A 13503-nucleotide genomic window follows, 5' to 3' on the forward strand; every position below is an offset into this window, starting at 1 on the left:
GGGTGGGTCCACTGTTGCCTATAACCGGAGTATCACCGCGCTGCACTTTACGAAGACCAGGACCTCCGAACATCAAATCACCCAGCCACCACATATGCAGAGCGACGCGATAATTACTATTCTGTGGTCAACGAGCCTCGCACTTGTTCAGCGATCTCCTGTTTGTGATTAGAGAAGTCAGATTGCGTCCAATAGCTTTTCAAGGCGTCATTGTAGGCAAAAACTCATCATTCTATAAGACGCAGTCCTTAGGTTAAGCAGACGGAACAACATTTATGCAGACTCTTATTACTACGTCCATCGTTGTCTTCGTGAGCTTTCATCAGGCTCAAAGAGTTCATAGTATCGTGCGAACAGCATGTCAAGTATTGCCTCTCGGCGCAGCTCCGGCACGAATAGCAGAAGCCAACCACTAGCGTATGGATTATTGATGCATTCAGAGAACCTCGTTCTTCAGACTGAGATACATCGTCCATAGGTGTTTACGCTGCCGCCAAAAAAGATCGTTCTGTTCTAAGGATCGACCAACATGCTTGGCCTGTCGGGAAAAGGCGTTGGAATGTATCTATCCAGAAGGCAGGAAGGTTACAGTACTCGCAAGGTATAACATCAGTCTGGCTCCATAATTGTGTCCTTCGTAGGGCAAAAGGCCCCATGTTCATCCATGCTGATGTCCGAAAGCTATTTGCATGATTTGGAACTCCGGCTCAAGCGATACGAAGGTGCGTGATGATTAGAAAACATACAGATGATCACGAACTGTTGCTCATATAAGAAGCCGCGTCAAAATCCACAAGCGCTGGGTCGACACAAGACCAAGATACGTCCTGCCCAAGGGAGACTAGCGAGGATAACATTGAAGACAAAGACCTGGAGGTCAATCCTCTCATGGAAGACTTCGCGACGTTGATTGTCTCTTCGTCCGGGAAACCACAATACCTTGGCAACTCTTCTTCCACCATACTTGGCCGGCGTTTACGCGACATGATAGGTATAGTGAACCTTGACAATCAAGCCTTTGATATAGATCGAGAGTCGGCTACCTGTGAGCGAGACGCATCTACATCGCGAGTGACTTATGACTGACTTGATAGATAACCACGCTGCACTCAGGCCACGCAGATCGCCTGTGACACGGAGTATCCGTCTTCCGCCACTCCTCATTGCCAAACGTCTGTTCAGCGCACAATTCACCTACATCGGTACCATATTTGCATTTGTTCAACCGGATCTTTTTGAGAAGCAGTTAAATCAGGCGTATCGTGGTCCTCCGAGCGTCGATGACCGGGACGCTTGTCTATCCTACTGCCAGGTTCTCCTTGTGTTGGCATTTGGACAACTCTATTCGGTGAACCAGTGGACTAACTTCGAGGGACCTCCTGGCTTTGAGTATTTCACACATGCCCTCGAGTTTCTCCCCGACATTCATGAAGAGGGATCTGTCCTTTTCGTTGGAGTATTGGCTTTGGTTGGCTACTTTATGCAGAATCTGAATCGTAGAGACGCAGCGTTCCTATACGTAGGAAATGCTTTACGCATGGCGATATCCTTGGCTTTGCATCAGGAGGTGTCCACGCCTGGTCTAGACGAGTCTATGAAAGAGTTTCGCAGGAGAGTATGGTGGTCCGTATATTCATTGGACCGTATCTTGTGCGTCAAGTCAGGACTCCCGGTAACAATCCAGGACGAGGACATCGGGGTATTACCTCCTATGCGGCTGCCACGCGAATCACCGCATTGCGCAGCAGTAGTACTCAGTCATTATACACAACTGTCTCGGATCCTCGGACAAATCATGAACATGATATATCGCAAAACGCCAAAATCAGGATCAACGTTGATGAACGCGGTGCAGGATATCATGGCCGCTTTGCTTCGTTGGCGTGGTACGCTACCCAAAGAGCTCTACTTTGATCCTGCAAAATTGAGTGTTTCTCGAGAATCGGTGTCTACCTTTTTGCACTACTACCAGTGTATCAACATGACTGTGCGCCCTTTACTCTTTCATGTCGTGCAAAAGCGATTGCAAGGGGGGCCGGAAGATAGATTGCAGGATTGGAGACAGGACATGTCGCCTACCACGGTCAAGGTCATCGAAACCTGTATTGATGGCGCGCGGGATACGATTACTATGATGACAATAGCGGCTCGCAAAGATCTCGTGGCCACGTATGGGTACATGGATGGTGAACATGCTTTCTCCGCGGCCGTGGTCTTGGTGATGGTGTGTCTTGCGTTCCCGGGCACAGCGGAGGACTTCGCCGCGATGGATGCAGCTCTCGATCTTCTTGGGGTAATGTCCGAGAGAGGTAACGCACACATCGCCGCACGATATCAGCTGTTGATTCACATGCGCTCATTGATGCAAAGGCCCAACGGAGGTGCGGGTGCCGGCCACATCATCCAGAGCACAATAGAGCCTTTAGACTCTGGATCTTGTGAAGTACCGCCTTTACTCATCGACGACACTGCCTTGGAGAAGATGCTTGACGACAATGTCACAGCCGACGAGCTGGATTTTTGGGAAGAAGGATACATGAATCCAGACTTCGACGTGAACTACGACCTGAGCCAATGGACACAAACTGCACAGGAGACTCTTGGCGATGCGGCGATATAATTCATTCTACAATCATGATAGGGTTACACTCAATACTCCAGAGTTCTCCAGTCATACACCATTGTGGCGCTTCAAACTGATTGCAGCAGTGGTTGTTAGTCTCTCATTGTTGCGACAGGGAGCCTACCACAATGAAAGCAGAAAACAGAGAGCAGAAACTAGAAGACTTTGACAAGTTTAAGGCAGCAATTTCTGAACGATAGAGTAACAATTACTCCAGCGTGTATCGTCAGCGTATGCTCAGTGGTCAAGCCAGAAGAACACGAACGCTTCAGCAAAGTATGCTGATTGCTCGTACACGTTTGGCGATAGTTAAATGTGCCTTGTGCAATGTCCACTATAAGAAGGTAATGCGAAGGATGAGTTACAACGATACTGGAATTACTGGTCCAGCTTGAGGCTCGTTCAAGTTACGACTAAAGCTTACTGTCCACTGATGCTGGACGACCTAGTTTCTAATCTGCAATGTTCAAGCTTTTCGCTTTGTGCCACATGACCGTGCATGTGTTTCTAGGAACGCCTTTAATCATACTTTGGTAAAGCCATCACCCACTTTTATGCTGGCCTCGTATTCTGCAGTACTAACCAACCTACTACGCGAAAGTGTCACGTGAGCTCGCTTGGAGTTGTGGCGGTCCCACTTGCATCTGCATTAGAAAGTGTCGACATGCGACACAGCGACATGAGAAAATCGAGCCGCCTGGTTCGGTACACATATACCATTTTTCATGCGTGGACGGTCATTTTCTGATCTACACAACCATGATCACAATATGTGCCGACCCTATAGCAGGAAAGGTCGCAGTATGGCTTACAAGATTGGAACCTCATTGATTGATCGAAGGGCCGAGGCTCGAGGGGCCGCCCGTTCATACCGCCTACATATTAGGTGTGTGCACGTGTCTCACCGTCCCCATTCTGGGACCCCGCAGAGTAAAGTAGCCGAAACTCCCTGATGAACCTTGTAGCGCCATATGATTGCCCAAGCCACGCCACCTGATGGGGTTGAAGGAGGGTCTCGAGGGGCGCAAGGACGGCGGGCTGGGCCACAAGACACGAGGGGCGCGTGTCCCACAATTGGCCTGGGCTAGTAGTAGATTTGTTGCGGGGACTTCGGAGGGATCATCTCTCTCCAACAAAACACTTCTTCGTGTTACTTTGCCTGAGGCATGGCGAGTCAAGTCTCTCACAAGGAGAGATAAAACGGTTTTGTTCCCAGTGAAACTCCCAAGGCTGTTGAGCGCAATACGACACCCGAGTGGTGCATGCCGGAGTGGGCAAGGATGTCTAGCACGGCAGTGAATACGCAGGTTCGCTCTCCTGCCACCACCTCGTCCCCTTTGGTGGAGAGAAGCGGAGGAATGGGTGAATCGGGCATTCAGCCTGAAGAATCCCACTCGACGGGTCCCAAGAGTGCGAACGGCAGTAATGGGAATGGTAGCGGAAGTAATAACGAAGACGAGGAAGGAGAGCGCACGAAAAAAAGGCGCATCACAAGAGCATGCGATTTATGTAACAAGCGTAGAGTCAAGTGCGATGGACAACAGCCGTGTTCACGCTGCGCCGGCCAAGATGTATGTGAATACCAACGCGCCGTCTTTAAGAGGGGGAAACCAAGTCGTTCGGCGGTTCTGGAGCGTACCAGAAACGCTGCCAGACCTGAACATCATAACAGACCGACAAGCGTGAATAGTGCGCAAAGTCATGTCATGCACCCAACATCCACGACGAGCCCAGAGCAACAATCAGACTACATGCAGAATGCTGCCATGGCCATGCCAGGGCTGGCGGCGCGCCAGCATTCGTTTGGCGCAGAGTCGGTCGGCCCTTCCATTGCCCATAAGCCCAGCATGGATCGAGGATCAAATTATTCGTCTAACATGACTTTGGAGGGCGGCCTAGAAGGTGGCATGTGGCCTGAACAGATGTCGAACATGGTGCGGAAGCATTCAATGCGACCTGATGACGACTATAATGGCAGCCAGTATCCCATTGATATTCACTCCGGATCCAATAACAGTCAGAACATTGGCCTTTCGCGCAATCGACCTTCCTTCAGTCAGCCTCTTCAGACTCCGGGACTACAGTCGGTCAGGGAAGAGCACATGCGCATTGGGTTCTTTGGTAGCAATGAGGAGGCCATTGACAATACTTCTGAGACGCACTCGGGCGCGTTCCAGTTTTCGAAAAGTACAAAATATCCTGTCCTCCGACCGGTCTTGCCCTATGTGCTCACTTTCTTGACCGAGGCACAAGCGTCTGGGCTCCTGGAGCTGTACTTCTCCAGCCACTTCAATACGAATATGCATCCCGTCTGCAAACACCTTCATGCCTTCATCTTCCGAAGAGTGTCTGTCACGAGTAAGGAGAACCCAAGAAGGTGCAGCCCAGCCCTACTCGCCAGTATGCTATGGGTTGCTGCCGAGACGGGCGGCTCCGAGTTTGTTGCCTGGTCGCATTCCAAGCGTATGAACGTATGTCGCAGACTTCGCGTTTTGACAATTCAGCTTCTGCGGCCAATGGTCCATGTCGATCTCGGATGTGTCTCAACGATTAGTGATGTAGCAGAGGGCCGAGATGCATTTTCCCAGAGACGCGTTTCCGAGTCACAGCTTGAACCATCCCTCAATGGCTCCTCACAGACATGCGGCACTCTAGACGACGTCATAACATACATCCACATAGCCACCATCACATCAGCCAGTGAGGAAAAGGCCATGAGTATGCGGTGGTGGCATGCTGCCTTTGCTTTGGGTCGGGAGCTCCAGCTCAACAAGGAACCTCTATCCAAAGGGGCAGAATCGACATTTCCAGGAGTCTCCCCAACTGCGCATAATCCTTCAATGCTCGAGTTCGAGAACGACCCGTGGTTTGGACTAAACTCCTTCGATTTTGGTACTGGACTGGCTCAATTCATGGATGGAGGCATCGAGGCATCGGAGTCGGCAAATCGTGCTGGAGGCAAAGTCGGTCCTACCATGGATCAAGAAACACTTGAAGAGCGACGACGGACGTGGTGGCTACTGTACATCCAAGACAGGCATCTTGCCCTATGTTATAACCGGCAGAATGCGCTCCTCGACGCCGAATGCGAGGACTTGCTACTTCCATTGGATGAGGCCTCCTACCAATCTGGCACCTTCTTGTATGATCCTGTTGCTCTTTCACATCGGCCGTCGTTTCCTTCGTTCGAGTGTACTGGGCACAATGTTTACGGCTGGTTCCTACCTTTGATGACTATAGTCGGCACCATTTTTGACTACCATCATCTCAAAAATCATCACACTCTCGCAAAGTTCTGTTCGGACGCTCGACAGACACACGCGGTTGAGTCACAGATATTAGTGCATCTTGACATGTACTCACAGAGCTTGGTTCAATTCGAACAGATGCATTCTTCTTCCAATCCAATGCTTGACAGGAATGCAGCGCAGGACACCCATCACACTAAGACCGTGGTTGCCTATGCTAAGCATGTCATTGATGTATCACGAGTCCTGTTGGCTGGTAAGTGGGATCCAGTATCCCTGTTCGATGATCGAGACATGTTCATGACGACGCCTTCATTCACAACGACGATTGCGAACGCCATCTCTGCGGCGGACAACATCAGCTGCATCTTAGATGTCGACCCTGATCTTAGTTTCATTCCATATTTCTTAGGCATACAGCTGCTGCAAGGCAGTCTACCTCTGCTTCTGATTGTGGATCGCTTGCAGACAGAAACAGATCCAAAAATCATTGATGCGTGCGAAGTCATCATCCGAGCGACAGAAGCGTGTGTCTCCACCCTTGATACTGAATATCAGGTATGTCAATATGTTGCGAGTTCTTGCCTTTTCTACATGCTTACATTGCCGTAGAGAAATTACCGCCAGATATTACGCTCTGCTGTATCTCAATCCCGCGGACGTTACGTCCCGCAGAAGGAAACGCAATATCGTCGCCATACCGTCCTTGCGCTCTACCGTTGGAACAAAGGTGGAACGGGGCTGGCACTTTGAATGAGCTTACTATCATGTTAATGATGGCAAATGAAATATATCCTCACGTTACGGCCAGGACATCCTGCTTCTTCGGCGTGCACTCCGCTGATATCACAAGCTTGATGCATGTGCAAGCCACTCACTCCAGAGCACATGGACCAAGGACCAGGGGGGGATGACTAGCCTGTTCTACCAGCAGACCTCCTCTTATATGGATTCTTCTGTTTGCGGGATCATTTCTTTACCAAAGCCAGCAGGCAATTTGTTCCAAGCGAATCGGCAGAAGTGAATGCAGCATTTAGCCTTGGCCGGCATTGCGCATCACGCTGTTGACTATGCGCATGCGCCGCGATGGAGGGAAATTTATCCGGGCTGCCGCGCTTCGCGACAGGAATATGCATTCATGTCTTTTTCCTGTCAACACACGACATTGAGGATATTGCATATCAACAAGCTTTTTCAAGCGATCCGGATCCGCTATCGCGGCTCAATCTCACGTCATGTGCGTGCTTGTTCAGCTCGGGGCTATTGACACAGCTCCCATGAGCGACCGAAAGTTGATTTGGTGGAGGATTCTGCCACAATTTCAGAGCTTGCTCAATCAACATTTGTCAGGAAGACCATTCCAGAGGCTGGACAAAAACATCTACACAAGTTGCTTAGGCATAGTTACAGATGCGAATTTAATCTTTCGCTGAAGCCTGTGCTTCATCGATTTCACCTGTGATGACTGAACGTGTGGAACGTGATGACTGAACGTGTGGAACGTGATGACTGTCCGGAACCCCTTGGAGATTGAGCGGCTGTCACGCCCGTGAGCCCTGGGTCGAAATCGAGATTAAGATACAACCGCCGTCACCACCTACGCCAGCAACGAGGAAATTCATATTGAGTTGTAGGACCTCCGTCACGCTCTGCCAGATTCCAGGCCTGTCTACCCAACGCTAAAATTTCGTAAGAGAGATTAAAAAATACCCACTGAAAACTTGTTTGCTGTTGGACATGACTTGGGAAGCGAATATTAAACCCCATAGCGCACGCCGCCACAGCCGATGCTGTGGAGAGAAATGCAATAAAATTAGAGGCGGTACAAAATAAATATCACCAAATATAATCTAGGTGGGCATAAGTCATAAGCTCGTAATATTAAAAGTCATGTGAAATATTTGTTCATGCACAAACCGGTGAGTCAAATAACGTCTGTTATTTGCTTTTGTCGCGCGTGAAACACTACCGTCAAGATTGGTGGATCTAGACCAATTCGAGGCAGGAAAACGCTTTCGACTCGTCGCAGCTTACCTACTGTAGGAAGCAGAACTGCTGTGCTTTCGCTGCTCTAGCAATTAACACAAGGAGAATAACACAGATCGAGCAGACTGCTACGCTGAAGTACCTATGGGATCTCGATACTCACGTAACGCACACGAGATTTCGGGCATTGAAGGCGCCGTGCATGTCGCACTCACTACGGGCATCTCGATTCGAGCGGGTAAGATAGATATCACGCTTTGGCATGTCGCTAGATACGAGTTTTAGTATACTTGTGGGTAAAGAATGTTCATGCAGATCTGCTACTAATACCAAAGTACATAAAATCTAGATGAACCTCGATAGCTCTATGCAGGACGTTATGCACGAAGACGAAAAGGGTACAGCCCAGTCTACTCGCACCGGGTAGCAGCAAACACAGCTGGTCCTAGAGTTATCTGTCTGTACTACAACGGAGGCGACTTGAAAGCAAGTACCTTACCGTCTGAACATTGGTCGAACATAGCCGAGTCCTTGTCGATGTTGTGCACCGATAACACATCGTGGCTGCCATGCACCGGCAGTAACGCTGACCACGCATGGTATGCTCGATGCGAAAGGCACTTGACAGCTCTCTTCTGCAGATCTCATGCAATAATTACCCCTGCTCTCAAATGTACATGCTGTGGGAGGTTGAAATGTTGAAATGGTGCTCCACTCTATAACACCTTAGTCAATGTACTGCAGTATAGGCTTATGTTGGCAGAAATAAGGTTACTCAGGATGGTCGGATCGACGCCCCGATCAACGCGCCGTCCCGATGGCGTTGAGTGACTTATACCAAGACGACACAAGTACTTGGAATTAGGTTTTGCTCCGCTGACTTCCCCCCTTCCTCGTGCATATGTCGTCAATGTCTACCTGTTTCTGATAGTCTTGCAGCTTGAAGGTATGTCCCGCAGGGCGCCTGTCATGCCCATGCCTACGCGAGGGTTGAGTGTTATCTCTCGGTGCAGGATGTCACGATTTCCTATAGCCCTAAGGTAAGGTAAGCTATGGCCCTTTCGAGACACATTAGTGGAGTGCTCCTTCCTCTGTTACACCAACGCCGTGGGGCATTAGTCTAGGTACCTACCTCAGGTAGTATACCGGCCCTCCGATACCCACGGGCCTCGACCAATCATCGCAATTGCAGCTTCTGCAAACTCGAAACCCCTTGCCAGGTTGGAGTTTGATTATGGCGCTACACCTGCAAGACATCCTCCACCCGTCAATTTTGCAGTCGGAGAGGTTAGTATACACTGTGACTTTCGGACCCCGTCTGCTGAGTGCTCGCCGTGTCTCGCCATTCACGTTTGCTCCTTTCTCGCTCTCATCTGTCGTGTATAAACCACTTGCCCCACCAATTGTTCGCGGCAGCCGTCACTTCTCAACAAGGTAATTGCGTCAAGCAGCGGGACGGGACCAGTGGAAACGATTATAACTCCAAACGTCTCATCCCTCCAGATCTGCTTCATTCTCAATTTCTGATCGTACGCCTGTCGTGTCTGCATCTCCATCTCTACACGATGTACTTCAACGACGAGACTGCCGGTGATGTGATCATCACGGTCAACTTGGTGTTGGTTATAACCTCCGTTCTATCAGTGGCCATTCGATTTGCCAAACCCGGATCTCCGCAAAGAGGACTGGATCTGCAGAACTTTATGCTGGCTTTGGCGGCTGGCTGTGGCAGCATCACGAGTATAATGCAATGCGCAGCTACGAAGTTCGGGTTGGGGTCACATATGGATACCTTGACTGAAGCTCAAACAGTGCGCTTCCTCCAGGTATGCCTCGTCTTCAATCGTCAGAGCTGTCTTTGTGCTTACTCGTACAGCTACTGCCCGCCATGTTGGCCTTCTACTACGCTTGCAACATGTTCGTCAAGTTCGGATTGCTAGTCTTCTACCTTCGCGTGACATATGAGAGGAAATATCTCTATGTCATCTGGTTGATGATCATCGCCGCGTTTGTGTTCGGCGTGAGCAACGTTTTCGTCACCATCTTCCAGTGCTCCCCAGTGAACAAGCTATGGTATCCCGACAAGGCCGGCCATTGCCTTGATATCATGTCATTCTATTACGCCAACGCGATCATCATGATTGTGAATGACACCATTATGTACGTGTTGCCGATAATGTTCACCTGGCAACTGGATCTTCGGCGACCACAACGCATCGTGTTGAACCTTCTCTTCGGCCTTGGAGCTGTGTAAGTTACTCTTTGTCGATACTGGTAGATCCAAGCGACTGATATGATTTAGCGTCGTGGTCACTAGCATCCTCCGACTTCTCGCCCTGATTCAATTCGACCGGACTGGCGGCACAGATCTGACTTGTTAGTTTTCTCTTATTCATAGGTATATTTTGTTTGTCACTAACGGACATGTAAGATCACATTGCCAGCATTCTCCTGTGGTCTGCGATTGAGAACCACACAGCTATTTTCATCGCTTGCTCGCCTTCCATCAAGGCACTTGTGATTGGCACACTGGTACCCCTCGTCTCCTCCGCTCACTCGACTGTCAGTGACAAGGTCAAGACCATGCGCAGCTCCCAAGCATCTCGCAACGATTCTGTGAACAATCACAACTCGGGCAGATACGAGTTCGGGTCGATTCACAAACACTTTTCGAAACGCGTCTCAAGCCAGCACCCGACACGCAAAAGTATGGAGAGCGACAACTCTCGCGCCAACATCACTGCCATGAGAGACAGTGGGCACGCACCCTCGGTGTCGTCTGCTGCTTTTTCCAGAGAGAACTCGCGCAGCTCACTCAACAAAGGGGGCTTGGTCACTGCCATCCCCTTAGACGATCTCGACGGCCAGCAATTGCCGCCTTACGTGTACAGTCCCAACGATCGTTACCAAACGCAATAAGTTCAAGATTATCAATGCCTTTACTTTCTCTTCACCTCCATCGGGATCAACCACTCAAGGCATCCTCGACTGATTTTACTACCAGATGGACTCGGCGCTACTGAGTAGTGGGTTGTCAAAGCCACGAGCATCACATCAACGTTAAACATACTTCCACCAGCATCTCCTTTGTACACTTTATGAAAAGTTTCATATGTAAATAGCTCAGAGCATATGGTAGCGGTCGCAACTGCTTGAACACCTCAGTCATTCCTGCTCATGTCTACCCAGTGTTTCGTGCGACTAAATGCTATCGAGCCTGACGTGCACTATGGTAGGTAAAATGCAGTGTAGAAGCAGGACAATTCTCCTGTGCATCCATCGTCGTGGACTGACAAGCCACATTGGTTGCGTAGCGTCAATCATGCAGGGGTAAGAGGCGGGCACACTATCTGTACTACTATCCGGCCAGGCACGATGTGCAATTGTACTACCTCAGGTACAGTAACTGTACCTTTCCTGCCGATCGCACGACAGGTTTACCCTCCGATGCCAGAGCTTCAATCCCTCGGATATATTGCAAAGCACCGCTTCCCTGGTTTGGGCACCCTTGTGTCCTTTTCCCAGATGGCGGATGATTGGGTACTGTCGTGATAATCGGAAATGCAAGATTTAGCCGTGGACCCGATTGGCCACCATGACCATGCTTCTGTCGGGAAGACCTCCTATGCCTGCGAATGTGATGCCTGTGCGTTACATTGGGGGAGCATAGTACTCGTACAGGAAGCTGACCTGGCACAATACTTCACCGCCGTGCCGCACCCTTTACTGTATATCTCTTCACAACGTAGGTACTTGACTGAGCACGGAAACATGTACCAACATATATACCGCCGCGAGCAAGCTGTATCTTAATGACTCGGGGAAAAGCATTTTCGTGACCGAGGCCGTTGCTTGGTACACGGGGCAGCGACGAGTGACTGCAAGACTCGCTCGGGTCGGTCTCGATCGCAGGATTCAGAGCTGCATGAAGTTTCGACGTGCTACACTGTACTACACTACCACTTACCTTAGTGCAGTCTAATTCATGCACGTCAACGCATGGCGTTGAGGAGCGTGCACTCACCCGGCCCTAGATGTGTCAAGAAACAAGTACCTACCTCACCTTAACCACGCAGTGCTCGTGCACAGAAGGCCTCGATACGATCTGGAAAGGTGCAAGATGTACAGTAAAGCAGTATTTCTCCATACCTCACCATGGCTCTGGGAGAAGCAAAAGGTATTTCGCCTTTGACCGCACGAATACTTATATGTACCAGTTCTTGTATTCTCCGACTATGACACCCGTGGCGGCGACAGCTCTAGGAGTGGGGGCCGAACTACGGGTCTGAAGTTTTTGTCGGGTCCAGCTCGGGTCGAGGGTCACGCTTGGAGGCATACTACCTTAAGGTACCTATCACATTGCTCCAAGGAAAGGTACCTTATACTGCACAGTATGCGCGCCTGTGTGCACCGTCGACTCGTCGAACACGCCGTGAGCGATACGACATGCACACCATTACGCGTCGCTACCTGAGTCCACTGTAGTAACCTTCTTCAAGGGCCTATTGCCTGTAGAGTAAGGTACGATAAGGTATGTAGGAGTCGCTGACCATATACTCCGATCCAGGAACGAGTTAATTCTCAATCGCTTCCTTCAGCGATATCTGAAATGTACCTCTACGGCCGAAGAAGTCGTTTCTCGCCAGTGAGGGCAAAAATCACTACCAAGCGATTTGGCCAAGAGCACTGCCCCCATCGGCTTGTCTTTCAACATGTCTGTCCCGTTGACCCTTGGCATCATACAATAAATCTACGATCAACAACTCTCCAGTATGGCGCAAGAACTTCAACGACTACCTACTTACAGACTACAATACCAACTCGAGTGTCGCGCGCGCGTCCGTCTGCAATCCTCTCCTCTCGCTCTTGATCTTCGCCACGCGCAGCACAAGAGGCTAACATGCGCTGCTCCAGCTTGGCTCTTGGGCGCGTTCGTGATATCTCCTCAGCCTCGATATTCGTAGTGGCAATGAACCATAAGTATTCGTGGCAAGGTGAACCACTACGAGCATCCCACAGAGTTCTCAGCTACTGCTTCAATATGCTGCGCCTTGCTTTGCCTCCGCATCTGAGCCTCTCACATGCAACGAATCGTAGTCTGCGTGAGATCTGATAATTCCCGCGTTTGCGCGATTATGGTTCTTCTCGCCACTGGTCCATCGCGGCCATAGCTGGAGGAAAGAAGGTTTGATCAGGTCATTTTTGCAGTATCTGGTGCATACATGACGATCGAGTGAGCAATGCACGAGGCAGTCAATCGCTTGTTATCACGCACTGGTTCTGAAGCAGTACCAAGGAGAATACGAATAGCAGTCTTCGATCTTTGGGCTTCGAGGTGCCTTGCTGCGACTTCATCTATAGCGGAGATACCGAACGCCTGCTAGAGCCCATCGGGGCATTGTAGCTTTCGCGCCCTTGATCATCGTCTTCGTAAGTGTGTTTTACAATATTATTCAACGAGGCGACTGCTGGATCGCTACCTTGCCTACGGATCTTGACTCTATGACTGGCTGTCTATGCCTATAGATGATTGCGTCACTAACGAAAAGAACATGCAATTTAGATGAACTTGGCAAGTAACCACTCAAACACGGAATAATGCTTTGGAAGCCTCAAGGTACAGTATACATCATTGTCTCGGCTGTT

The 13503-nt window shown here is 50.0% G+C and overlaps 3 protein-coding genes across 4 annotated transcripts; all 3 read left to right on the forward strand.

Annotated features, from left to right (window-relative positions):
- Positions 1-358: 358 nt before the first annotated feature.
- AAFC00_005669 (uncharacterized protein) lies at positions 359-2620 on the forward strand (the record flags this gene model as incomplete). The annotated part of the gene is made up of 5 exons (XM_069345484.1): positions 359-417; positions 479-601; positions 682-722; positions 779-1045; positions 1095-2620. The coding sequence occupies 5 exons, from the start codon at positions 359-361 to the stop codon at positions 2618-2620; spliced, it is 2016 nt and encodes a 671-aa protein (XP_069197686.1).
- A 1265-nt stretch (positions 2621-3885) lies between these two features.
- Positions 3886-6624, forward strand: AAFC00_005670 (uncharacterized protein; the record flags this gene model as incomplete). Of its 2 annotated transcripts, none has more annotated exons than XM_069345485.1 (2): positions 3886-6429; positions 6484-6624. In XM_069345485.1, the coding sequence occupies 2 exons, from the start codon at positions 3886-3888 to the stop codon at positions 6622-6624; spliced, it is 2685 nt and encodes an 894-aa protein (XP_069197687.1). The 2 variants fall into 2 exon arrangements, with proteins under 2 accessions (XP_069197687.1, XP_069197688.1); XM_069348261.1 differs by having other exon boundaries at positions 3904-6429.
- Positions 6625-9422: 2798 nt separating this feature from the next.
- Positions 9423-10776, forward strand: AAFC00_005671 (uncharacterized protein; the record flags this gene model as incomplete). The annotated part of the gene is made up of 4 exons (XM_069345486.1): positions 9423-9683; positions 9734-10107; positions 10160-10233; positions 10289-10776. 4 exons carry the CDS (start codon positions 9423-9425, stop codon positions 10774-10776), a joined length of 1197 nt encoding a protein of 398 aa, XP_069197689.1.
- Between the last annotated feature and the right edge of the window lie 2727 nt (positions 10777-13503).

The sequence above is a fragment of the Neodothiora populina genome, assembly GCF_041146345.1.
Source record: "Neodothiora populina strain CPC 39397 chromosome Unknown canker_contig_6, whole genome shotgun sequence".
NCBI classification, from domain to species: Eukaryota; Fungi; Ascomycota; class Dothideomycetes; order Dothideales; family Dothioraceae; genus Neodothiora; species Neodothiora populina.